General features: G+C 40.3%; 1 protein-coding gene across 3 annotated transcripts in view; it reads left to right on the forward strand.

The window, feature by feature from the left end:
- The window catches only part of AKAP6 (A-kinase anchoring protein 6), a 501,363-nt gene that overhangs the window by 90,844 nt on the left and 383,173 nt on the right, over positions 1-27,346 (forward strand). The window contains exons 1-2 of one of the 3 annotated variants that reach the window (XM_061394924.1): positions 8,614-8,838; positions 22,060-22,417. In XM_061394924.1, coding sequence (XP_061250908.1) covers positions 22,094-22,417 — 324 coding nt within the window. In that variant the 5' untranslated portion in view covers positions 8,614-8,838; positions 22,060-22,093. Of the gene's footprint in view, positions 1-8,613; positions 8,839-17,934; positions 18,115-22,059; positions 22,418-27,346 lie in introns of those variants that run through there. The other 2 variants (XM_061394925.1, XM_061394923.1) reach the window with 2 other exon arrangements.

Consider the following 27,346-nt stretch of genomic DNA (forward strand, 5'->3'; position numbering starts at 1 on the left):
CAAAGAGTCGGATATGACTGAGCGACTGATCTGATCTGAGGGGTAGGTGGGAGGGGTTTTGGTGAAGGGATACATGGTCAGCTGTCTTAGGAAGCTTGTTCTACTTCATTTCCTGACACCAGTGAGGCTTAGGATTATATAGGGGCTTAAAACTACACAGATGAGAAAAGAGCCCAGAACTTTTGAATGGAAACTGATGAATTAGAAAGAAAAATTCTGTTTTCTTTAAAGGTTATACCAATGGGTAAAAGTTATAACAGCAGATTTGGATAGTTTTCTAGTTGATTCACAAGTGAACCTTCTTAAAATCCATCTTTCTTTATCCTTAATCATGTACCAGGAATCTTGATGTGTTGATCCCTTCCTGGGATAAGAGGTTAATATATGGCTCCTGAGGTTCCTTTCTACTTTGAAATTGTATAGTTCTCATAATTGAGCTTTTCTTTCTTTTTTTTAAAGAAAATTTATTTTATTGAAATGTAGTTGATTTACACGGTTGTGTTCATTATTTCTGCTGTACAGTGAAGTGGTTCGGTTATATATATATATATGCTTAGTTGCTCAGTTGTGTCTGACTCTTTATGACCCCATGGACTGCAGCCACAGGCTTCTCTGTCCATGGGGATTCTCCAGGCAAGAATACTGGAACTGGTTGCCATGCCCTTCTCAAGGGGATCTTCCCAACCCAGGGATCGAACCCAGGTCTCTGTATTGCAGGTAGATTCTTTACTGTCTGAGCCACCAGACGGTAAGAAAAATACTTTTAGAGTGTATACAGATACAGACACACACATATATACATACATTCTAAAAGTATTTTTCTTACATGCAAAGAGGCACTCTTTTAATTTGAAACTGACATTAAAAGTACTTAACAAGGTGAAAGGTAATAAAATTCCACATTTCAAACTGACATTCGATGCACATCTCTTAAAGGCCAGAACCTCAGAGGTATCCTCAGGAAAATCTGCTTGACTTTCTTACCTCTCTTGATTATATATGATGAGATTTTTAGATGATCATGATGATGATTAAGATAATAAATTGTTTCTTGAGTGAGAAAGAACATCTGTTTAGAATTGTGTAAAGTAAGGTAAACCTCACTTCATTTCCCATGCGTAGATAATGTTAAATAGTTTTTGTTTTCTATTTTTAAATTTTGGAAGGATGGATACTTTTAATTTTAGATGGTGTTTTTCAGAAATTTTTTTTTAAGTTTGGATCTTGTGAAGAACAAAATAATTTTAGTTGAGAAGAGCCAAACTACACTATGCTTCCTAGATGGTTAATTAACTCAAACATAGATTATAGATTTATATATATTCACCCATACATAATTTTAAAATATTTTAGAAGCTGATGTGAAGCTCTGGGTATGTGGGAGGGGAATGTCAACTGTGAGTCTCAATATAAGGCAGCGGTTCTCTACCAGGAGTGATTTTAACCCTAGGAAACATTTGGCACTATCTAAAGACAAAGAAAGTCTATGACAAAAAATGCTCAAACTACCACACAATTACACTCATCTCACACGCTAGTTAAGTAATGCTCAAAATTCTCCAAGCCAGGCTTCAGCAATATGTGAACCGTGAACTTCCAGATGTTCAACCTGGTTTTAGAAAAGGCAGAGGAACCAGAGATCAAATTGCCAACATCTGCTGGATCATGGAAAAAGCAAGAGAGTTCCAGAAAAACATCTATTTCTGCTTTATTGACTATGCCAAAGCCTTTGACTGTGTGGATCACAATAAACCGTGGAAAATTCTGAAAGAGATGGGAATACCAGACTACCTGACCTGTCTCTTGAGAAAGCTATATGCAGGTAAGGAGGCAACAGTTAGAACTGGACATGGAACAACAGACTGGTTCCAAATAGGAAAAGGAGTACATCAAGGCTGTATATTGTCACCCTGCTTATATAACTTATATGCAGAATACATCATGAGAAACACTGGGCTGGAAGAAGCACAAGCTGGAATCAAGATTGCCGGGAGAAATATCAATAACCTCAGATATGCAGATGACACCACCCTTATGGCAGAAAGTGAAGAGGAACTCAAAAGCCTCTTGATGAAAGTGAAAGAGGAGAGTGAAAAAGTTGGCTTAAAGCTCAACATTCAGAAAACGAAGATCATGGCATCCAGTTCCATCACTTCATGGGAAATAGATGGGGAAACAGTGGAAACAGTGTCAGACTTTATTTTTTTAGGTTCCAAAATAACTGCAGATGATGACTGCAGCCAGAAATTAAAAGACGCTTACTCCTTGGAAGGAAAGTTATGACCAACCTAGATAGCATATTCAAAAGCAGAGACCTTACTTTGCCAACAAAGGTCCGTCTAGTCAAGGCTATGGTTCTACCAGTGGTCATGTACGGATGTGAGAGTTGGATTGTGAAGAAGGCTGAGCGCCGAAGAACTGATGCTTTTGAACTGTGGTGTTGGAGAGGACTCTTGAGAGTCCCTTGGAATGCAAGGAGGTCCAACCAGTCCATTCTGAAGGCGATCAGCCCTGGGATTTCTTTTTTTGGGGGGGGATTTCTTTGGAAGGAATGATGCTAAAGCTGAAACTCCAGTACTTTGGCCACCTCATGCGAAGAGTTGACTCATTGGAAAAGACTCTGATGCTGGGAGGGATTGGGGGCAGGAGGAGAAGGGGACGACAGAGGATGAGATGGCTGGATGGCATCACTGACTCGATGGACGTGAGTCTGAGTGAACTCTGGGAGTTGGTGATGGACAGGGAGGCCTGGTGTGCTGCGATTCATGGGGTCACAAAGAGTCGGACATGACTGAGTGACTGAACTGAACTGAACTGAACTGAAAGACATTTTGATTGTCGTCACTGGACAGGTGGAAGTGCTACTGGCATCGGGTGGTGAACATGCTACAATGCACAAGTCAGCTCTTTATTATACAATATTGTGCTGTGCTCAGTTGCTAAGTCATGTCCTACTGTTTGCAACCCCCAAGGAATTTGCAGCCCGCCAGGCTTCTCTGATTATGGGTTTTCCAGGCAAGAATACCAGATTGAGTTGCCATTTGCTTCTCCTGGGAATCTTCCCAACCCAGGGATTGAACCCATGTCTCCTGTGTCTCCTGCATTGGCAGGCAGATTCTTTACCACTGTACCACCTGGGAAGCCATAATAAAGGATTATCTGGCCCAAAATGTAAATAATAGCAAGGTAGAAGAATCCTGCTATAGAGTGATATTTACTGATTAACTAACCTCCCTCAATAATATCTTTCAGTCTTTCCTTCAGATCTGATCAGATTCCAATCTCCTGACTGAAGTTAAGGTCATGCTGATAGGATTTTGAGATCTGAGTGGAATAGATGAGATCTAATTATTAAATAAGTGTATTATTTAATATAAGTATATTAAATATAAATATAAGCTTAAAATTCTTCAGTTTAGGGTATGGTACCCCTGCCAAAGGACAATTCTATGGCCCTGGGGCCATAGAATGTTCAAGCTACTGTACAGTTGCACTCTTTTCACGTGCTAGCAAGGTAATGCTCAAAATCCTTCAAGCTAGACTGCAGTGGTATGTGAACCAAAAACTTCCAGACGTGTAAGATCGGTTTAGAAAAGGCAGAGGAACCGGAGATCAAATTGCAAACATGTGATGAATCATAGAGAAAGCAAGGGAATTCCAGAAAAAAACATCTGCTTCATTGACCGTGCTAAAGCCTTTGACTGTGTGGATGGATCACAACAAATTGTGGAAAATTCTTAAAGAGATGGGAGTACCAGACCACTTTACCTGCCTCCTGAGAAACCTGTGTGCAGGTCAAGAAGCAGCAGTTAGAACCTTACATGAAACTGACTGGTTCAAAGTTGGGAAAGCTATACATCAAGGCTGCATATTGTCACCGTGTTTATTTCACTTCTATGCAGAGTATATCATGTGAAACGTTGAGCTGGATGAATCACAGGTTGGAATCAAGATTACTGGGAGAAATGCCAACAACCTCAGATATGCAGATGATACCATTCCTATAGTAGAAAGTGACAGATGTTTAATTATTCTTTCTGTAAAGAGCCTCTTGATTACAGTGAAAGAGAAGAGTGAAAAAAGTTGGCTTAAAATTCCACCTTAAAAAACGAAGATCATGATATCTGGTCCTATCACTTCATGACAAATAGAAGGGGGAAAAAGTGGAAGTAGTGACAGATTTTATTTTCTTTGGGTCCAAAATCACTACAGAGAGTGACTACAGCCACAAAATCAAAAGATGCTTGTTCCTTGGAGGGAAAGCAATGACAAACCTAAGCAGCATATTAAAAAGCGGAGATATCACTTTGCCAACAAAGGTCCATATAATTAAAGCTGTGGTTTTTCCAGTAGTTATGTACATATGTGAGAGTTGGACCAGAGAGAAGGCTGAGTGCCAAAGAATTGAAGTTTTTAAACTGTGGTGCTGGAGAAGACTATTGAGGATCCCTTGGACTGCAAGGAGATCAAACTAGTCAATCCTAAAAGAAATCAGTCCTGAATATTCATTGGAAGGACTGGTGCTGAAGTTCCAATACTTTGGCCACCTGATGTGAAGAGCCAGCTCATTAAAAAAGACCCTGATGCTGGGAAAGATTGAGGGCAGGAGGAGAAAGGGTGACAGAAGATAGTTGGATGGTATCATCAACTCAATGGACGTGAGTTTGAACCAACTCTGGGAGACTGTGAAGAACGGGGAGCCTGGTGTGCTGCAGTCCGTGAGGTCACAAAGAGTTGGACAGACTGAGCGACTTAACAACAATAGACTCAGAAACTAGTTTAAAAGTACAGAGACTTTATGAGGTATGAGATACTCTCATCTGTGCCCTGGAGATCCTTGAAGGGCCTTAGACTAGGTATTAGTCCTGTGCCAGCCGCAATCCAAGAGCAAGCCTGTTGGCATAGGAACCAGGCAGGAGAAACTCTCATATGGATCGTAGGAGACCTTGAAAAGGCCCTATACATGGCTTTAGCTTCCTCACAGCCACAGTCTGCCAGTCTGCTGACAGTCCTGGGGCTCTAGGGTCCCAGCACAGGAGACACTCCCATGTGTGCCCTTGGAGATCCTGAAAGGACCCTTTACTCTAGTGCCTTTACAGTCTGCCAGCAGTTTTGCCGGCATGGAGATCAGGCAGCAGGCCCTGTTGTCCAAACTCTTGGAGATCCTAAAAGGGTCCTATACTTGGCTTTAGTACCTCTACTCACAGTCAGGGATCAGAGCAGCTTGCTCAGGGACCTGGTGGAAGACTTATCTATGCTTGCAGAGACAGGTCTGCCGAGTTCAGTTTTGGCTCTGGAAACTGAAACAGTCCTGGGGCTTACTTTTGGCCCCTCTCAGCCGAGGTTCACGATAGGTCCTGCCCACATAGGGACCCATCCAATGACCAGGTGGCAATCTTCCTAGAGACCACACCTGCCACACACCTGTAATAGGTTCACTGTCTGAAGACCCCACTGTGGATTCAGAAGTGAACAGTTGTCTGAGCACTACTTACTCAATATACTTACTGAATAAGGTACTAGAGGCACCAGGCATTATCCACATCCACCTGAAACCCTGATAACAAGCCCACTGACCATGGATCTCACTGCATACCCAGCAAAAACCTCATAACCAGCTCTAGCCCAACATAACTGTGATTCTATAGGTTATTCCACCAACTGGAGGAATAGACAGGAGAAGATCTGTTCTTACTGAAATCAAACTATAAAGACTGAAAGAGGTGCTTGCTCCTTCAAATGTACAAAAACCAAGGTAAAGTTGCATGGATCATGAAGTGTCAGGCAATATACAACATGACCAAATAAAAATAATGAAACTCCAACCACAAAGAAATGAAGATCTATAATTTGCCTGACAAATAAATAAGAATAATCATCTTAAAGATTGCTTATCTCCACTTCATTTGGTTGTTTTTCTGAGGTTAGGCCTCATTTCTTTGTTTGGAACATAGTTGTCCATCTCCTCATTTTGCCCAGTTCTCTGTGTTTATTTCAGTGTGTTGGGTAGCTTGGTTACGTTTCTCAATCTTGGAGAAGTGGCCTTATGGAGGAAGTGTGCTTTGGGGCCCAGAAACCCTCCCCTCTGGTCACCAGAGCTGTACACTCTGGGGTTGCCATCAATGTGGGATGTGTTTCCCTTCTGTTGTGCTGGAGCTGATTACAGTGGGTGCTTTGGGAGATCAGGCTGGCCCCTGGTCTTATTGGCGGCAGGGTCATGCCTCATGTGGTGACTTCAGTGCCGCTGGAGGGTGGGGTAGGCTTCCTGTGCAGTGGGCTGTGTCATCTGGTGAGGGGGGCATGGAGCTGCTGCTGGCCTGCTGATGAGTGGGGCTGGGTCCCCCTGTGGCTGGTCACGCAGCCCTGAGGGGATAGGACTTGGTGTGGACCTGCTGGAGGGTGGAGCTAGGGCCCCCTGAAGCCGTGTACATGGCCTGTGGGGGAGGTGGGGCTGGTGCTTACTCGCTGGAGGGCAGAGTTGAGTCATATTTGACAAGGCAGTCAAGAATACTCAACTGGGAAAAAGTTTTTGTAGTATATGGAATAGGAGAAAATATTTGCACACCATATATTAGATAAGGAGTTAACATCTCAAATATATAAGAAACTTATACAGCTCAATAGCAACCCCCCTGAATAATCCCGTTTAAAAATGGGCAGAGAACGTGAGTAGATATTTTTCCAAAGAAGATACACAAATGGCCAACAGGTATAAGAAAAGTTGCTCTATGTTAGTAATCATCAGGGAAATACAAATCAAGACCACAATGAGCTATCACCTCACACTTATTAGAATAACTATTCTCAAAGAGACAAGTGACCAAATGCTGGTGAGGATGTGGAGAAAAGGCAACTGTTGTGCACTATTGATGGGAATGTAAATTGGTGTAGCTGTTGTGAAAAACAGTATGGAGGTTCCTCAAAAAACAGAACTACTATGTGATCCAGCAATCCCAGTTCTGAGTATGTATCCAGAGAAAATGAAATCACTGTCTTGAAGAGATATCTATCCTCAAGTTTATTACAGCATTGGTCACAATATCTAAGACATGGGAAAAATCTGTGTTCATCAAGAGATGAATGGATAAATATAATGTGACATGAATGTGTGTATGTGTATGTATATATATATATATATATATATATATATATATATATATAAAATCCATAAGAGGAAGGAAACCCTACCGTTTGTGACAACATGGATTGACCTGAGAGCTAAGTGATAAAAGTCAGACAGAGAAAGGGAAATACTGTATGGTTTTACTTGTATGTGGAATCTGAAATAAGCCAAGCTCACAGAAATGGAAAGTAGAATGTGGCTGTTAGAGGCACTATCTTCCAGGTATAAGATGATTAAGTTCTGGGAATCTAATGGACAGTATTGTGACTATATTTAATACTAATATATCTTAAGTGATCTCACCACACATACACAAAATTGTAATTATATGAGTTGATGGGTGTATTAACTAACCTTATGTGGTTATCCTTTTGCAATACTTGTATGTCAAATCATCACATACGCTTGTGTGCATGCTTGGTCACTCAATCGTGTCCGCCTCTTTGTGACCCATGGACTGTAGCCCACCAGGCTCCTCTGTCCATGGAATTCTCCAGGCAAGAATACTAGAGTGGGTAACCATTCTCTTCTCCAGGGGATCTTCCCAACCCAGGGATCAAACCCAGGTCTCCTGTATTGCAGGCAGATTCTTTACCGTCTGAGCCAGCAGGGAAGCCCTCACATACACTTAAGTGTATACAATTTTATATGTCAGTTATATCTCAGTAAAGCTGGTAAAAAATGGAAAAATAGTACAGACTTATTCTTTATGTTCAGAGCAGTTTTTCTCCAACCTTTTCTCTTTATAGTTCAGTTGAGAAGTAAGTCCACACAGAAACTGCTAGTTCTTCCTTTCCTGGGCCTGAAGTTCCTGGAAGGGGGAGTGTCAACAAGTGTTGCCTCACTGGTTTTTCACAGCACCAAGAAAGTGTCAAAGTGAGATGCCCATTAAATACCTTTTTTCCTTTAAACTATGGTACACATAAAACTGTCAGGCCAAAATATTCCTCTGCTTTCTTATAAATCTGTCTAAATCTGTTTCCTTCATGTTACTTTGCACATTATGATGGAAGCTGAGAAAAGCCATATTCTCTCAGATGTTTGTGTTTTACATTATTTAAAAATGAAATAAAACTCCCACATTATAGAGACTAGTTTAATTAAAGGCCATTCCAAATACTCTTGTTCTAAAAGTTGTCAGCTGTATTGATGACATATTCTGGATTGTTCATTTTCAAACCTATGAAGTAACATTTCTTGTTGAAGAAATTCATTCAAAAGACGTTAGTATCCAAATCAATGACTCATAGGGAACTGTTAATGATGACAGGATCTGGGCAAAGGGCACAATGAACAGAAGCTGTGACAGGCATAATATGTCTGAGATTCATTTGTATTTAGCTGTAAATGACTAAGTAAGACCCAAAATAGCTGTGTCATGTGATGTATGATATGATTGTGAAGTCTTAATTGAAAAATTATACAAAGATGATTTTCTGAGCTTGATGGAGAAGAAACAACTGTTTAGGAGTGTCCTATCAATTTTAACTGTTGCTAAGAAGGAAAGATAGGAAAAATTAAAATAAAACACTTAGTTGGCTTTAAAGCATCTGGATGACCCTGGGGTCTTGGATGACTGCCAGATTCTCATGTGCTTGATGATAAAGTCTTATCCAAGACTTACTAAGGAGAGCAAGAAGTGAAAGGTTTGGAAATGATGACCTCTCTGGGAACCTGCTGCTCTCTTCCCACAGCACAGCTAAACTTTGTTAGTGGTAAGTGATAAAATCTAAGGGCTGGAGGGTTTTTGCTTTCAACTTATTAGGCTTTAGCTCTCAAGCAGTTGGGAGACAGTATAGGTTGATCTGTTATAATATTCAGCATTTTGTCCCTTGTACTCCCTGGGATTTAGAGGAGACAACCTACATTAAAAGATAAAATATTTTTTTCCTGTTTGCTGAAGGGAATATCTGACAGAGCATCTGGTAGTATTCAATCTAAGTTTCTAGAGTCCTTAAAGGATCTGCCACGTTCTTTTTAGAGGCTTTTAAGCCATTAGCTGTTACTCAGCACTTTCTATTATTGCTATTTATTTCCTTAAGCAAGAGAATGAATAATTCATTAAGAAAAAAGCTTAAGCTTGTCCATGCCCTATGCTTTTATTGCCTACCCATACATAGTACAAGCCCATATTTATTTTTGTTCTATCTATCTCTTTTTTACTAGAAATATATATATTTTATTTTTCTTTGCAGGTCCATAGTGTAGAACTTTTATTTATTCTAGGAATTATTTTTTAAAGCAACAGTTCATGTTGGAGCAAGTCATACTTTATCAGGGATACCAATCTTCAATTTAGATGACTGGATGGACAGAAATACTTAACAGTATTTAATAAACTTGATTCATTTTAAGCAAAACCATTGTAAAATATTTGAAAAAATTTTACCTTGCTGAAATTGTTTCTTTGAAAAGCAGATATAATACCAGACCTTTAATTATTCTTTCTGTATTAAAGAACATTCAGAGAGAGAATCTGTGATCACATCAGACCATTAAATATTAAGAGCTCTTACTGTCTCCATTAGTATTTTTAAATCTGACATTAGAATCTTCTAAAGAAAATCTTTTTTGCATGTCTGGGAAGTTAGGGTGAATAGGAAATAATAATGAATAGGAAATAATGCTTTTGAAAATCCTGGTCTTTATGAGAGTTCATCACCTGTAAAATGCCTTCTGTTGATGAAAGAATAGTACTGTGGGGTAGTTGTTTGATGTGTTCTCAGGTTGCAGCATGAATGGTACTAACAAATGTAATATTAGTTGAAAGATCTGGCTTCAGTTCATGATTTTGTATTTTAGTCTGATTCAGTTGTCGTCAGAAATAATAGTTATTCACTCTAGAACATATCTACTCATGGAACAAATAATGAAATAACCTTATTTTCAGCTTGGTCCCTTAATCTGTGGCTTTCATCATGAGATAAGGTTTAGTTATAGGAAGCACTTACTTCTTAAAGGAATTATTTGAATGAAACAAATACAACCTTATTATTGAACTGAGTCACAATAAGCATTTTGTCTTTTAAAATAGGGTGTTCTAACAGGTGGGTAGGCACAGATTTAAACTTAGCATGGTTACTGAGTGCCCCGTCCAGTGTTGTGCCATTCTCTACCCGAAACAAGCAAACAAAAGTAATCATTTTCATAGTCAAATAAGTCATATATTCCTATTCCTTATTTGGAAATTCTCAATGTACCTGAGTCTATTAAACCCCTGTCCTGCAATTAAGAAACACTTTTATTTTTTAATCTAGGTATTTTAAATTTGTATGCTTATACACAAATAGTTTAGAGTCAAGTAGCTTGGGGATTTTGGATAAACAGCAGCCTCTAGACTTTCTTTTCCATTTCCAATTCTTAGAGGCAACCATTTTCATCTGTCAGCTGATTCTTTGGTAAGTACCTTTGTCTTAGAACAATAGAATGGCATGACTACTTCCCGAGTATTTTTCTCTTATTTTTATCTATTGACTTCTCACTATGAAAGATAAGAATTTATTTAGCTTGTTTCCCCATTCCATCCCTCTCTCTTACTTTCTCTCACAGGGGCACACATGCCCATGGGTGCACACACACAATTCTTACCCCCAGTTCTTCCTGCAAAAACATGTTGTGACTTGGATTACATCAACATTTAGTGTTATTATTAAGAATATGTAAATGCAATTTTTAGCTAAACCACATAGAATAATATAATTCCTATTCTATTTTATACACCTTTTAATTTTTTTCTAGAGTTTATTGTTATTATTTGCTTAGTTTTCTATGTCTCTAATTCAATCTCCAGTGCTCCGCTAGATCGACAAATCTCTTCTTATTGTGTTCATTTGCACAGGTTTTCTTTCATTGTCATCTGTTTGGAGAAGTCTTTTTGAGAGCCTTCTGACCTGGTCCAATCTGGATTGGATGCCTTCCTTGCCCTGGTATATGGCTGGCATCCTTAAATTTCTCCTCTTTACCACCCTGGGGTGATAGGTTTCCTGTTTGTTGCATCCTTTAACTTCCTCTTCCTTGGTTACCTCTTTGTTTTGGTGGAGTACCTACCAAAGAGACTGGTTATCTCTTGAGAAAAGTGTGTGGGAGGTTTCTTTTCTTGTGAACTTAAATGTGAAGAGACTAGTCTCTTATCATGTCCTCACATTTGATTTTTTTTTTATCAAACTGTTTTATTCTCGGTATCCCATTATATGCTAGAGTTCTTTTTTCTTCTTGAGGAAAATAATTGTCTTCTAGTCTCCAATGTTGCTATTATGGAAAAACTCACTTCTGCCTGTCTCTTCCATTCTCAATAATCTTCTTCACTTTTGGCATTGCTGAGTGTGTGGTTTTTACCACACAAAACAACTCAGTGATATCAGCTGGGTGTCTTGTAATTTAACTTAGTGCTGGCATTGTCTGCCTGAAAATAGTATCAGATTCCACATGTTAAGGGCTCAGCCCACAGGACTGTCCCCTTCTCGCTACTCACTTCAGGTGCCAGTTCCAAATCCATATTGTCTTCCTGTGCATCTGACTGACTGGCTATAAGACAATCCCTTCCTCAGGTTAGTTAGTTAGAACCACTCACAGAACTGAGGAAAACAGGTTACTTATTATATTATCATTTTGTCACAAAGGTTATTGAAGAATACGAGTGAACAGCCAGATAAAGAGATACACAGGGCAAAGTCCAGAGGGTCCTGAGCACAGGAGCTTCTGTCTCCGTGGAGTTTGGGATGTACCAGCCACCTAGCCTGTGGATGCATTCTTGTTCACCAATCTGGTGGCTCTCCAAAGCCTGTCCTTTTGGGTTTTTATGGAGCTTTATTGCACAGTCATGATTAATTAAATCATAGGCGTTAGTGTTTGATTCAACCTCTAGCCCCTCTCTCCCCCTTAGAAGTTGGGGGGGGGGGGCAAAAGTTCCAATGTCTTAATCTGGTTGGTTTCCCTGGCAATCAGCCCTCATCCTTTCTGAAAGTTACCTCATTAACGTAAATTCAGGTGTGGTTGAAAGGGACTTTTAAGAATAACAAGACACTCCTTTCACCATTATGGCTCTGGAGCTAGTTCAGGAAGAAGGACAAAAGAACAAATATTATAACGAAAGATGATATCTTTGCTATTGTGCTTTGGACATTCCCAGAGTTTTAGGAACTCTATGCCAGAAATGGGGATAAAGACAAAATAGATATTCTTATTATAAATCACAATATCATAGTTACTATTAAGATCTAAATTAATCTAATTTATAATTCTTTGTATATGCCTCTACATTTAACCCAAATCTTATTTTCCTAGTTTTCTGGATTTCAATAAAGTGTCCTATTGTGTGTTTATTTTCATACACTGAGTGGGTCTTCTTACTCATGTCCTTCATTTTCTTATAAGATTTTATTAATGATATTTTCCTTTCTTTTTCATTTCATCTTCAGGGACTCCTATTCTTGGACCTCTTAGATTGGTCCCTGATTATCTTCCTCTCCTAATTTCTGTCTATTTATCTTTTGCTTTACTTTCTGTGAGATTTCCTCAACTTTATTTCCAGCCATTATATTAAGATTTCTCTTTCTGCTATCATGTTTTTATTTTTCCAAATTTTTCTTTTTTCTATACATTTTTTAAAATAAAATTCTGTTCTTGTTTCATGGATACGATATCTTATCTCTGATAATTTTTATTTTTAACCAAATCATCTTCTCCTCACATAGTCTGTTTCCTCCAGGTTGAAGTTTTTTATTTGCTTCCTTTGGGACTGTTATCCAAATTAGAGTTTTTCCTTAATTTCTGCTAGTCCTTAACTGCCTGATCATATTTAGGAGTAGGAGACTAGAAAACTGATTGAATCTCAGAATGTGTGGGTAGGCCTGAATGTCATTGTATGGTGATCTGGATGTGCCAGATTTTTTATTGTATCTTCTTGGACTGATCAAATCTACTTGTGGGGGTGGGGGAGGTGTCTCTAGTCTCCTAAATGGAGGATGAAGGCTTTGGAGAGTCAAGTTGCTGAGGAGGACTCGGGGTCTCAGCACTCCAAATGCCTGTTAACTCAATTCCCCTATTTTCAAGGTACTGCTATATTCAACTGCCCAGAGCCCTTAAGTCCAGAGATCCTTTGATTCTTTCTGAAGAATAAACATCTAGAACTGGAGTGAGTGCAACTACCCAGCAACACAGAGTAAGGAAAGACCTAAAATTCTAATGTCTCTAAACATTTTTCAATCAGAATTAATCTTCTCAACATAGCATTGCTCCATTACCCACAGTTAGGCGAAACTTGAGGTTAAGGGTACAGTTCTTCAAGACTGTCTAGTTTGCCCAAGATTTCTGACATGAGCTGTGGGTTCTGGGGTCCCCAGGACTGTCCTCACTCAGACCAGATAATGATAAATTTGGAGATTCTCACAGACTCCTTTAGATTGTATAATTCGATAGATCAACTCACAGAACTCAGGAAAGCACTACACTTATGATTTTAGTTTTATTCTAGCAGAAGGGTGCAAATCAGAACCAGCCAAAGGAAGAAACATAGGGTGGAATCTGGGACTGGGAAATTTCCAAATACAAAGCATCCATGTCCTTAGGGATGCATTACCTCTTGTGCTTGGTGTATAACCGTACTCACGGAGTATCGCCCACTTGGGAAGTGTGCTTGAGCTTCAGTGTTGATAATTCTTGTTGGGGCTTCATTACTTAGGCATGAATGATTGCCCATATGGTTGCTCAAGGCCCCAACCCTCTAATTGCATTAATGGTCTTTCTGTGTGGTTAGCTCCCATCATGCATCACCTTGTTAGTGTAGACTATCAGGTGTTGTCTGAGGGCCCACCATGAACAACAAAAATAATCCTATCGCTCAGGGAATTCTAGAAGTTTAGAGGCTACCTCTCAGGAGTTGGAACAAAGGCCGGACTTTTCTTGGGTAAAGTTAATTTTTCACTAAATACTTTTCCATCCCCAATGCCAGAGGTATCTTGGCTCCACCAATTTCAAAATACTTAAAGAATTCTACGGTAAAATCAGGTTTGTTCTTTACTCTCTGTGCCACTGGTTTAGGATTTTGTTTTCTTGGGTTGGCTGAGGCATTTATCATTTATTCATTTGATTTTCAGCTGCTAAAAATATTACTGTTTTTCCTCCCATTCTTGAGTGTTTATACTTAAATTTCAAACCAAAACCCCACTGCAGTAGTGTTAGAGGTTTCTGCTGCTGCTAAGTCGCTTCAGTCGTGTCCAACTCTGTGCGACCCCATAGACGGCAGCCCACCAGGCTCCCCTGTCCCTGGGATTCTCCAGGCAAGAACACTGGAGTGGGTTGCCATTTCCTTCTCCAATGCATGAAAGTGAAAAGTGAAAGTGAAGTCGCTCACTCATGTCCGACCCTCAGCGACCCCATGGACTGCTGCCTTCCAGGCTCCTCCGTCCATGGGATTTTCCAGGCAGGAGTACTGGAGTGGGGTGCCATTGCCTTAGAAGGAGCCAAATTAGATACATATATTCAGTTGGCTGTTTCTTTGCAGAAATTGCCCAGCATTATTTCAGTTTGTCAGTGACAACTTTTTGTAGAATTCATACTAGTACCTGGTAAATAAACACTAAATTAGCAAACATTTCTATATTGCTTCATTAATAGAGATAACTGACTAATTTAGGCTTCAGAATCTTTAAAGACAACTTTTCTTTTAGGGTTCATTTCCTTTCTACTTTATATATTGAGGACACAAAAGATAAATAGCCTCTTATCACTTATTGATTGGGGATGAGAATATTGGGATAGAGGAGGAGATTTAACTTCAATATTATCTATTTTTATAATGTTTGAATTACTGTTACTTTTTAATTAGTTAAAAAATTTTATAATAAGAAAAAAGTAAAACATTGCATGAAATGATCCCCCAAATTTTTCCACTTCAGATATATAATGCTAGGGTTAATAGAGAGCTAAAAATGGGGAACTCTTTTATATTTAATGGAGTAGGTAGAACAGAGCACAGAACTCCTTTAATCACTCTGATCTAAAAGTTAGACTTGTAGCTTTCTGTCTCAATCAGTCTCTCTTTCTGATTTTTATGGGGTATAAAGAAATTTTTAATATTACATTTTATATTGATGAAGTTTGCCTGGAAAAGATGTTGATTCCCTCATAATGCTTCTTTCTCATTTAATTTTCTTGGTAAATAAGAGTTTGTATATTGATTTTTCCTGTCTCATTCTAGCACACAACTGTAATTCTCTCTCTCTTCTTTTGTAATCTTTTCAGAGTTCCTGATCCCTGTGAGATTCATTCCAAACTCCATTGTACGGTGTTCAAAGTGTTCTTATAACACGGCTGGAGCTTACCTTGTAGTCTTATCTGTTTCTGGTTCCCATTCCATCAAGCTCCCAATTCCTCTCAACACTGAATTATTTGCTGATTCTCCCCAATTCTTGATGTTGCGGTGTCTTTGTCCAAGTATTTCCCCTAGGGTGGAATTCTTTCCCCATCTCCCTTGTATTTTTGCCCATCTAAATCACACCCACTTTTACAAGCCTATCTCAAATGTTTCCCTCTTCAGGTTCTTCCTTATCTTTCCTCTATCCAGGACTAATGCCACCCCACAGGGCCCCCACAGGGCTTTGTTTGCCCACATTCTGCCTATGTTAAGGGTATTAGTAGATGAGTGTGTGTGCACGTGTGTGTGTGTGTCTAAGGGGAGACTGGAGGGAGGGAAATTGTCTCCATTAATTATAATTTCCTTGAAAGTAAATCTGATGAGTTATATACACACGTAGTGCTTTATATATAGTTGATTCTCAGTAATGTCAGTTGGTTTGATATAAATCTTGTTTCATTTTCTTTGTATTAACAGCATTGACAAAAGTAATGACTATATCAATTATGTATTAGTTTTACAAATCCAGTTCTTCCCAGGACAATTTCTTAAAAAACAGAAAGATGGCTGCCTAATGCTTGAAGGTGATTATTAGCACCTGGGGTGGGGGTAAGAAATATGAATACTCATTAGCATCCCTGAGTTCAGATCCACAAATTCATGACTGTGGGCACTATTCACAGCTGATGAGTGTTAGTGCTCCTTACCCCACCCCAAGTGGAGTGAAGTAGCCAACCAAATCTCTGAGTGATAGGAACTGACCGCTGCAGTGATGGAAGGAATTCACGGGAGGTGTGATGACTAACTGAGTCAGTCTGGGTGTCTATGCCACAGGAAGAGAATCTAATAATAGGAAGTGGGTGGGGGCAGGGCGGGAGGAAGGGTTAAGCAAGGAAGATGATTGATGAAGTGTATTATGGCTGACACAAGACCCCATGCTCTGGGTGAGGGAGTTAGCAGTGATTGAGAAGTGACTCAGTAGAGGGTTCATGGTCTGTGTGATTAGTAGGAAGTAATCAGCCATTTGCTTGAGGGGACAGCCATACACAAAGGATATATCAAAGGTAAAAGGATGGGGGAGAACATCAGTGATAACACCAAGAAGGTCTTTTAAATTATAGAAATCTGTCTGGGCCCCACTATTTACAGGCTGTATTCATCCCGCTCCCTACTCCTTAAGCCTGTGTACTTGAAGCTTGAGTTTCTTCTCACTGATATCCATTTTTAGGCTGCTCTGTTACGTAGGAGGATTAGAAAGTGAGCCTAATCTGAGGTTATCACACTGATCTCACTAAACAGTGTTACCCAGATGAGTGCTGGAGGGCTTGGGGCTGGGAGAGGAGGGCCAAGATAAAGGAGGAGTGGGTAATGACGGAAACTTCCTGAGGAACATCTTACAAAAGGCACTCTTTTTCCCCCTAAGTACAAATTTAACAATATTCTGTAGGAATTCTTTGGCTCTCCTCTTAAAGAACTTAAAGCCACTTAAAGTTTCCCGATCCTTGACCTCACAAGAGGCTGGGGAGGTAGACAGGCAGCAAGATTTAAAACTAGCTGATGAATTAGAGCCTCATTCATCTGGGTAGGCCGAGACATTTAATTAAACCATTTATTAAGCTTGTTTTGTGTTTTCTTTGCAGAGCCCAATTCCAGAGTCCTGGAAGCGGATATAGGGTGCACCTCTTGAGTTCATTTATTTTTCCTTAATGCAGTCAAAGCATGAGAGCTAGCCATAGACAAAAACCAAAGCATTCCAGTGGAACTTTTTTTCCTCTTTCAAAATTCAGTGTCTCTATGAATAGGTTCTGTGAAGGGTAATTATGAGAATACGAAAGCAAAAAAATGAAGCAAAAGAAAAAAGGACACTTAGTGATGCCTAACTTAATTTTCTCTACCTCAGCTTTGTAGCGTGTCCTTTGTAGTGAGCAGATTTGTTAATTTGGCTAGACTTATGCTTTAGTCTCTCACTTGTTTTTGGGGGGAGTAAGCAGCGTACAGGAAGATTGACAGTGAGTATTTAGGTTTGGGGTTGATTTACATGATGATAAGACCACCTTTCAAACTATACGCATGAAGATGCTCTTGTTTGGGGAAGAGCAGTTTCTTCCTAAGAAAAGAGAGAGGGCCTGAATGAATGCATTTAGCTCAAATTGACTTTGTCAACTGGTTATGTTGCTATAGTACTATTAATTTATTTGTACATTTAAAAATTTATCCTGCTTTAAACTGCTTGATTTGGGGGCATATGGTCTTGATTCTTCTGGATCATGCCTGGGTGTGGTCTGTCCACCCAAATACTCTTTTGCATAGTGATCCTTGTTTTGGCAACTGCCTCCTTTTTCTCAGCACCCTTATCACTGCTTGTTCCCAAAAGGCCAGCCTATGACTGCACAGGACTGGAGCTTATACATTAGCTTCCAAATAGGGACAGTGCAGTAGCCCTCTCTCTGCTGGAGATTTAGGGCACTAAGAGTGCTTGAAGCTGGTCCTCTACAGGCTCGCCAGTGTCCTGCTGGCATGAAGCAGCCCTGATAGAGGCCTTTATCTTGTTTGGCTATAAGAAGAGAACCCGAGTGGGGAGAGGAGGAGGAGCCAGGCACTTAATCCTGAAGGACCTTTAGGGACAAAAGCATTTACAGTGAGTACAGCAGCAGATTTCTGGCTTTTCTGTTCTTTTATTTAACAGAAGAAATCACAAGGGATAGGAGAAAGACGTGGGCAGTTTTGATACGTGTGTAGCTGCAATTTTTGCTTCCTACTTTGGTCAAAGAACACACTCCTTATTTAAATGTCTTATTCATGTTGAATATATTCTGCTAATGTCAGGTTTCGACTGAAAACTTGTGGACTGTCAGGGAGGTCCTGAGCAGCAGCAGTCCTTGTTAGTGAGCAATCCATGGCATGTTTCTTCAGTTTCTGTAGGATGAGAAATAGAGTGTGGTGAGAAAAACCTTCCCACAAAAAATTTTTTTTAAAGTTTTAAAATCCTTACTGCTTTTGCCTTTTGCATTTTAAATGTTGAATCTTCTATGGATTTGTGGAAAGGAAAGGATTTGATCTATGTTATTTTTAACAGCAGCTGGGATAAAGGTGGTATTATCTCTAATGCTGGAAAGGTGACCACAGATAAGCATTTGATGGGGGAGGGGAACAGGAGGTCATTGGGTTCCAAAAAACTGGTTGATCCCTCCTCTCGTACAGCTTTAGAGCCAGAGTTATAACTGCGTAGGTATCCGTATATACTTGAATCAGTGCTTCATTTGCATCTTCAGAAGTTGTGGTCTATTGACTTCCCCCCACGCCCCCTCAAATTTATCTGTGACTGGAAAGGAATCTTATTGCATGAACCCCTGTAAAAGAAAAATACAAAACTTAGAATCTGAAAGGATGTATAGAGTTGTGCTGAATTTCCTACTATTTGTTTGCATTCAAATAGAGTAATTAATTTGATGGCAAAGCAAGCTTGAGTAGTTGAGATAAGGGCAGGAAAAATGCACATGAAGATTGTTATTGTAGATCTCTACAATATGAGGCAGTTTTCCTTTATGTACTAATTTATCTTGGAAATCAGATGTAATTTTGTGAAAATCAGAAATAGAGGGTGGTTATCCATGGGTGGTACATTTAGTTGTGAACTACTGGAATTGAAAATTAAATGTTTATTGTAATTAGTTCCCATGAAAATGGGTAATTAATCAATTTTATGCCACTTCCTGGGCTTGCTCTGCTGTTATGACACATACGGTATTCCTTCCCCAGGGGCAAAGCTGGTATGTGAGGGAAAGCAAATAGACAGAAGTTGAAATATACTTCAAGTAAAGTATTGCTTTGCTTTACTGGGTTATGGGAATTCTCTTTACAGTTTGATCAATTAAATATAGAAACATCCCATGCAGGTTGAAATTTTTTGAAAAGTGTTAGTGGCTCAAGTATGTCCGACTCTTTGCAACCCCATGGACAGTAGCCTGCCAGGCTTTACTGTTCATGAAATTCTCCAGGCAGGAATACTGGAGTGAGTAGCCATTTCCTTCTCCTGGGGATCTTCCTGACCCAGGGATCGAATCTGGGTCTCCTGCATTGCAGGCAGATTCTTTAACATCTGAGTCACAGGGTAGATATAGGAAAATTTTGCTTTTGCAGCTTGATTATAAGGTTTCTTTGCCCGTTACTTGTGTGTGATGCACATAAGGTGTTAATACATTTTTCTTTAATGTTTTTATTTGTTTTAATCTATTCTATTTGTCCTTTACATATATAACTACATCTGTGTTATCAGTCTTAATATGCAAACTTCCAGAAGGAAGAATCTTCCATATTTATTCCTCTGGAAAGTCTTACTGACGTATCTGGTGTAAATAATACACATTACCTGGTAGCTCAGATGGTAAAGAATCTGCCTGCAATACAGGAAACCTGGATTGGATCCTTGGGTTGGGAAGATCCCCTGGAGAAGGGAATGGCACTTCCTTCTTCACTCCAGTATTTCCACTCCAGTATTCTTGCCTGGAAAATCACATGGACAGAAGAGCCAGGTAGGCTACAGTTTAAGGAGTTGCAAAGAGTCAGACACAACTGAGTGACTGAACATAAAAAAGCTCACTCTTCTGGAGTTTTATCCCTCTCAGTGAAATTTTGATATCTTCTAATTAATTTTTCCTTAATTTCTCTCTGATTTTTCATTGTTAGTGTATATGAATACAAGGGATTTTGTGTATTACTTTTATATCCTATGACTTAATTATATTAAGTGATTAGCTCTAGTAATTTTCTAGTGGCATTTTTAAAGGCTTTTTATGTATAGTATTATGTCATCTGTAAACAGTGAGAGTTTTACTTCGTCTTTTATAAATCTGCATTCCTTTTATTTCTTTTTCTTCTCTGATGGCTGTGGCTAGGACTTCCAAAACTATGTTGAGTAATAGTAGTGAGAGTGGGTACCCTTGTCTTATTCCTGATCTTAGAGGAAATGCTTTAAGTTTTTGGCATTGAGAATAATGTTTGCTGTGGGTTTGTCACATACGGCCTTTACTATGTTCAGGTAGTTTCTTCTGTGCCTACTTTCTGGGGAGTTTTGGGGTTTTTTTAATCATAAATGGGTATTGAATTTTGTCAAAAGCTTTCTCTGCATGTATTGAGGTGATTATATGTTTTTATCTTTCAATTTGTTAAGATGGTGTGTCACGTTGATTGATTTCCGTATATTGAAGAATCCTTGCACCCCTGGGATAAAGCCCACTTGATCACTATATATGATCCTTTTAATGTGTTGCTGGATTCTGTTTGCTAGAATTTTGTTGAAGAGTTTTGCATCTATGTTCATTAGTGATACTGGCCTATTGTTTTCTTTATTTGTGGCATCTTTGTCTGGTTTTGGTATCAGGGTGATGGAGACCTTTTCTTCTGCAATTTTCTGGAAGAATTTGAGCAGGATTCTGTTAGTTTTTTAAAAACAGTCAAGTCTAGTATTATTGTTATTTTAAAGGCTGCATGTGAGAGTGGTTAAAAATATGGGGTGTGGATTTCTCCCTCTTGCAATCAGGTGTAGGAAAGCTGTTGAAGCCTAAAACGATTCTCTAAGGCAGGTACCAATGTGATAAACTTACCTTATAATATAATATTTTGCTCTTTGCAAATAACTTTGTTTTCAAAAATTCATCTGCAAACCTCCTTATCATGTAATTTTAAAAATCAAATTGGGAGAGGGAGTATGCTTTAGAAAGCTTCTGAAATAATATGTCATAAGAATAACTTATTCTTAAGGCTTTTGTCATTTCAATAAGTCCTTTTATTCCCTGTGCTCATTCCTATATGGAATGTTACATATTCCAAGTCAAACTGGGAACTTTTTTGTTTATTCCCTCTCCATGTTTATAGGTAAAATAATTTTGTTTTTGTTATTAAGTTAATCTTAAGCATATAAAGAAATATAGCTACTTTATTATAATCACATTTCATATTTTGATCAGCTGCCTTTCATCTATGGGGAAATGAGGCTATAAACTGACTTGAATGCATAGAACTAGAAAAAGACTTAGAAAAGGACAAGGAACCCATTGCCCCGAGTAGAAGTTTTTCCTGAAACTAAAAATAATGTCTATTAAAAATGTTTAAAGTATAAGATCCTGAGCTGTTATTTTATGTCAAATTGGTTACAGAAAAAAGATAAAAGACATAGTTAGATCATTAGTAAACTAATCAACTTTATCTTAAAAGAAACCATGCATTTCATTGGTCAGAACTTAGCCACATGACCACAGCAAGCTCCGATGGAGGCAGGGAATGTAGTTTTAAATTCTTGGCAAATGTATACACAACTGAAAACTAGGATTTTATTATTAAGGAGTAAGAAAAGAATGGATGTTGGGGTAGGCAATACCATCAGTTTTGTGTTCCTGTTTTATGCTGAATCTTGGGTCTAGTTGGTAGAAACTCAAAGCACCTCTTTCTGTTTTTGTTATGAGCTGTGGTTTCTTAATTTAGAAAGCTGGCTTAATTTAGAAATCTTGTTTCTTCTGTGAAGTATCATTCCTTTATTTGGCAATCTTGTCTGACTTTTGCTCTCTTCTTTCCTCTTGCCTTTCAGCTGTTTTGGAAAGAAGTAAGGTTTAGACTTCTCCATGTTAACCATGAGCGTGACACTTTCCCCTCTGAGGTCACAGGACCTGGATCCCATGGCCACTGATGCTTCACCCATGGCCATCAACTTGACGCCTACTGTGGAGCAGGGTGGAGGAGAAGAGGTGATGAGAGGCATGGATCCTGACCAGCAGTACGAAAAGCCTCCCCCATTGCATACAGGAGCCGACTGGAAGATTGTCCTCCACTTACCTGAGATTGAGACCTGGCTCCGGATGACCTCGGAGAGGGTCCGAGACCTAACCTATTCAGTCCAGCAGGACTCAGACAGCAAGCATGTGGATGTGCATCTAGTTCAACTAAAGGTAAGGACGGTCTTTGGGCTCAGGTCCATTCCAGACAGAAGTCTGAAGGTGGCTGCGGTAACTAGAGCCTGAGTTCTGTAATTCTCGATGAGAAAGCATCCAAGAAGGAAATCAGAACAACAGGTTTGAAACTATTATTTTTGTAGCTAAACATGGGCAGATTTCTTTCCTGGTTTTACTTTGTGAACTGAGCACCTAAAATAAAACTGACCTCAGGGGATAATGCAGAGAAATGAGGAAAGCAGGGGGGCATTTTTGTGCGATGCCATAGAAATCAGTAGTAAAGAATAAAAATATTACAAAAGGTTTACTAAAGACTCTCATAGATTAAAAAAAAAAAAAAGTCAAACTGAGCCATGATTGTATATGTATGTGATTACTACCTCCTGTTGAAGTCCATGCTGCCTTTGTGGCAAACCATGGATTCTGGCATGGTGGGGGAGGGCAGTGTTTTCCTTTTAGAATGAGTTCTTTCATCCAGGTACAATGCATCATGCAGAACAAAGGTGCTTTTATAACAACTCATCTAAAGTTCAAACATTAAAAGAATGTGTGTAACTTCTTGAGCCCTTCAGAAGCCTGACTGTTGATAATAATGAAATGGAGATGCTAGTAAAGAGTGCTATTAATAGAGATTTTGGCCTGGGGATCTCAAGATACAGGGAATCTTGCCCTCTGACGGCCTCTTCTCTCTTCCAGGTTCCCAAGGGAAATACACGCTCAGGTCAATGGTGGGCAAAAAAGCAAGGCAGATTTATAACCAATTAGGGCATTGGCCCGGAAAATCCCATGGATGGAGGAGCCTGGTAGGCTGCAGTCCATGGAGTCGCAAAGAGTCGGACACGACTGAGCGACTTCCCTTTCACTTTTCATTTTCATGCATTGGAGAAGGAAATGGCAACCCACTCCAGTGTTCTTGCCTGGAGAATCCCATGGACGGAGAAGCCTGGTAGGCTGCAGTCCATGGGGTCACACAGAGTCAGACACGACTGAAGCGACTTAGCAGCAGCAGCAGCAGCAGGGCATTGGCCCCAAACCCCAATGTAATTTTCTAGTCAGTTAGGTGAGATCCTAAGGAGAATTCCTCTGCCTGAACTGGTTCATATCAAATGATCTACAACCAAAGACCAAACAGATTCTTGGATCTTAATGCTTAAGTGACTTATCAGATGCAGCCATCATCGTGAGGGGAAAGGACAGTTGAGGGAGCACAGGTACCCCAAATCCTGGAGCTGATCTAGCTCAGCCTCCTCAGACTGGCTCAGCAAATCTGGGACCCAGCTACTCCAAAAGAGAGAGTTTTCAAGAAAGGGAAGGGGAGGGGTTTTAGAGAGAAAAAACAAAAAGGCCAGAATGCCAAGGTGTCTTGGCCTCTCCCAGGCTGAGCAGGTGGGGTGATCTTCTTTCTATAGGTTCTTAGGAAGGAGAAAGCACCAAAAGGGTATCAGAGACAGCTGGGAACAAGCTTTACTGGAGTGCCAGCTGGCTGGTCTTCCCCCTGTGGCAGCAGAGTGTGGTGTGTCCTGCTGCACAGTCCCTTTAATCAGAGGAGCAGCCCTCTAGCTAGAGAAGGAAATGGCAACCCACTCCCGTATTCTTGCCTAGAGAATCCCAAGGACAGAAGAGCCTGGCAGGCTACAGTCCATGGAGTTGCAAGAGTCGAACACAACTTAGTGCCTAAACCACCACCACCACCAGCCCTCTAGCTCCTCCAGATTGGAGATAGAAGGAAATCGGGGGCTCCTCAGCAATCCTACTCTCCTCTGTTCCTGCTAATGTTGCACTTCTTCTGTGACTCCCATGAGGAAATGCAGGATTGAGTTTGCAAGGAAAGTTAACTGTTGCTCTCTAAAATGAGATCTTCCCAACCCAGGTATCGAACCCAGGGCTCCCACATTGCAGGAGGATTCTTTGCTGTTTGAGCCGCCTGCTGCTGCTGCTAAATTGTGTCAGTCATGTCCGTCTCTGTGTGACCCTATAGACAGCAGCCCACCAGGGAAGCCCAATTAAGCACAGAATCTTTCAGATTTACACAGAAAATGTGGTAAATGATAAATGAGAATGGGGGGATGGAAATCTCCTTAGAAGACGCCACTAAAAATGCTGCTGCTGCTGCTAAGTCGCTTCAGTCGTGTCGGACTCTGTGCGACCCCATAGACGGAAGCCCACCAGGCTCCCCCGTCCCTGGGATTCTCCAGGCAAGAACACTGGAGTGGGTTGCTATTTCCTTCTCCAATGCATGAAAATGAAAAGTGAAAGGGAAGTCATTCAGTCGAGTCCGACTCTTAGTGACCCCATGGATTGCAGCCTACCAGGCTCCTTTGTCCATGGGATTTTCCAGGCAAGAGTACTGGAGTGGGGTGCCATTGCCTTCTCTGACTAAAAATGCTAAGGGCATCTAAAAACAATGTGTCAACTAACAACATTTAATTGTATCAATAGTGCGTAGGTAAAAACTTAAATTTTCATTCCATATGGAACATGAAGTTTTGTATGTCAACCAGGATTTTGTTCAGTGTTGAGAAATCCCCTGTAGGGCAGTTTACTTTTTCTCATTGGAACTGCCTATTACCTTCTCACTCACTCTTCCTGCCTCCATCTAGCTCTGTCCCACTGTGTGGTCTGTCTGCCCTGCTGAGAATGGAGCCCTTGAGAGCAGGAAGTCAACACAGTGGTCACAGAGTAGTTAATAACATATTAAGGGGTAAAGTGAAATTGTCTTATGTTAACTTAATTCTAGGAGTTCTATTATTACTTTCTTTGATGCTTAGTTTATCGGGTGACTTAACCAACAGTCTCTGAATATTATAATAACAGAATTTTCTAATAATAAGTCTAATAATAGAGCCCTTCTGCCTTGAACCCAAAGTCAAAGAGCTCTGATGAGTGAGCTATGGCCCTGTCAACACAAGGGTTTAGTTTTGGTCTCCTACTTATTTAAGTTTCCCCTCTGTGTAATATTTTTTTTAATCAACCAATTAAGCATTTAGATGCATTTAAAAATATTTTAAATACATGTCATTCTTCAGATTTCCACACTGGATCCCCAAGAAAAAAGGGCTCTGGGTCACAGAATTTTATATGTGGAATCACAGCAAGACATCCTTGTAGAAGCAGCTCTTAAGTTGGTGCTGCTGCTGCTGCTGCTGCTAAGTCGCTTCAATCGTGTCCAACTCTGTGCGACCCCATAGACAGCAGCCCACCAGGCTCCCCTGTCCCTGGGATTCTCCAGGCAAGAACACTGGAGTGGGTTGCCATTTCCTTCTCCAATACATGAAAGTGAAAAGTGAAAGTGAAGTTGCTCAGTCGTGTCCGACTCTTTTCGACCCCATGGACCGCAGCCTTCCAGGCTCCTCCGTCCATGGGATTTTCCAGGCAAGAGTACTGGAGTGGGGTGGCATCGCCTTCTCCGAGCTCTTAAGTTAGGTGCACGCAAACCAGACAGGCAGGCCCAGCCCGGGGGCAAAGCCAGCCATCTGCTGTGGGGCATCCCAGGTTGTCTTTATGCCTTGGTGAATTATTCAGTTTATTTATTATACAGTGAAAAAAAAAATCACAAGGATGGGAATACCGTGGCTTTAAGGACCGTCTTGTTTTTGTTCAGTTGCTAAGTCATGTCTGACTCTTTGCACCCCATGGACTGAAGCATGCCAGCCTCCTCCGTCCTCCCAGAGTTTGCTCAAATTCATGTCCTTTGAGTCAGTGATACTATCTAACCATCTCATCCTCTGCCACCCTCTTTTGTTTTGTTTTTAATCTTTCCCAGCAACAGGGTCTTTTCCAATGAGTTGTCTCTTCACATCAGGTGGCCAAAGTGTTGGAGCTTCAGCATCAGTCCTTCCTATGAATATTCAGGGTTGATTTCCTTTAGGATTGACTGGTTTGATCTCCTTGCAGCCCAAGGGGCTCTCAAGAGTCTTCTCCATCACCACAATTCCAAAGCATCAATTCTTCAGTGCTCAGTCTTCTTTATGGTCCAGCCATCTAGGCACAGATAATTTCTCAATTTATGTATATCCATCACAACATTTTCTAGGAGCCCCAACTTCCTAACAGACATCTTATGTCTCTAGTGAGCATCTCAAACCGATATGCTCATTGAAAAGCCCTGAATGCCTCCCCAGTGCTGTCTTCCCAATTTCAGTAAAAGGCACCCCTTTTTTTGCCAAGCCAAAACATGACTCCACACCCCACATATATGTCTGTTAAAAGTTCTAGGGATCCATCTTCAAAATATGCCCTAGATCCATTCACTTCTCCCTATACTACTGCTGCCAGCTGGGTCAAGCCATGTTGCTGCTTGCCTGGGCTACTTTTAGAGCCTCTTCTACTGTGTTGCAGTTTATTCTCTGCATAGCAGCCATGAGATCTTGTGAACATGTAAATCGGTCATGTGACTCCTTGCTCCCTGTTGGCTTGTAATAAAATCCAGCTCTCTTCCTGTGGCTCTGTCTTTGCCTGCTTCTCTATCCGTGTCGCCTGTTACTTTCCCCTTGTTTATAAAGCTCCAAGCGGATTGAAAGTTCCAAAGAAATGTTAGGCTGGTTCTTGCCTCATAGCTTTTCCTGTGTCCTCTGCCTAGAAACGCTCATCCTCTAGCTTGATCTGGTAGATTCTGGATCCTCATCAAACAGTGAGCCAGAGGCATGGTCCAGTTCTGATATCTGGAGGCACAAACCTGGGAGAGGGTTGAGCAGGGTTTGGGAGTGAGCTGGGACCTGTGCTATGGTTGGTGAAAGGCAAGCACAGAAAAAGGAGTTACCCTTACCTAACTTGTCTACACACCTCAAACTCCCTTTCACACTGATTGTTCTAAATCTTGTCATCATGGTCTTCTCTACCATCCTGTTGATATATAACTTACATTAGCTGGGACATGCTTTTGGAAAATGTTCAGAGTGGGGTTCACCCTCTGATTTTATATTAAAT

The sequence above is a fragment of the Bos javanicus genome, chromosome 21, assembly GCF_032452875.1.
Source record: "Bos javanicus breed banteng chromosome 21, ARS-OSU_banteng_1.0, whole genome shotgun sequence".
Classification (NCBI taxonomy): domain Eukaryota; kingdom Metazoa; phylum Chordata; class Mammalia; order Artiodactyla; family Bovidae; genus Bos; species Bos javanicus.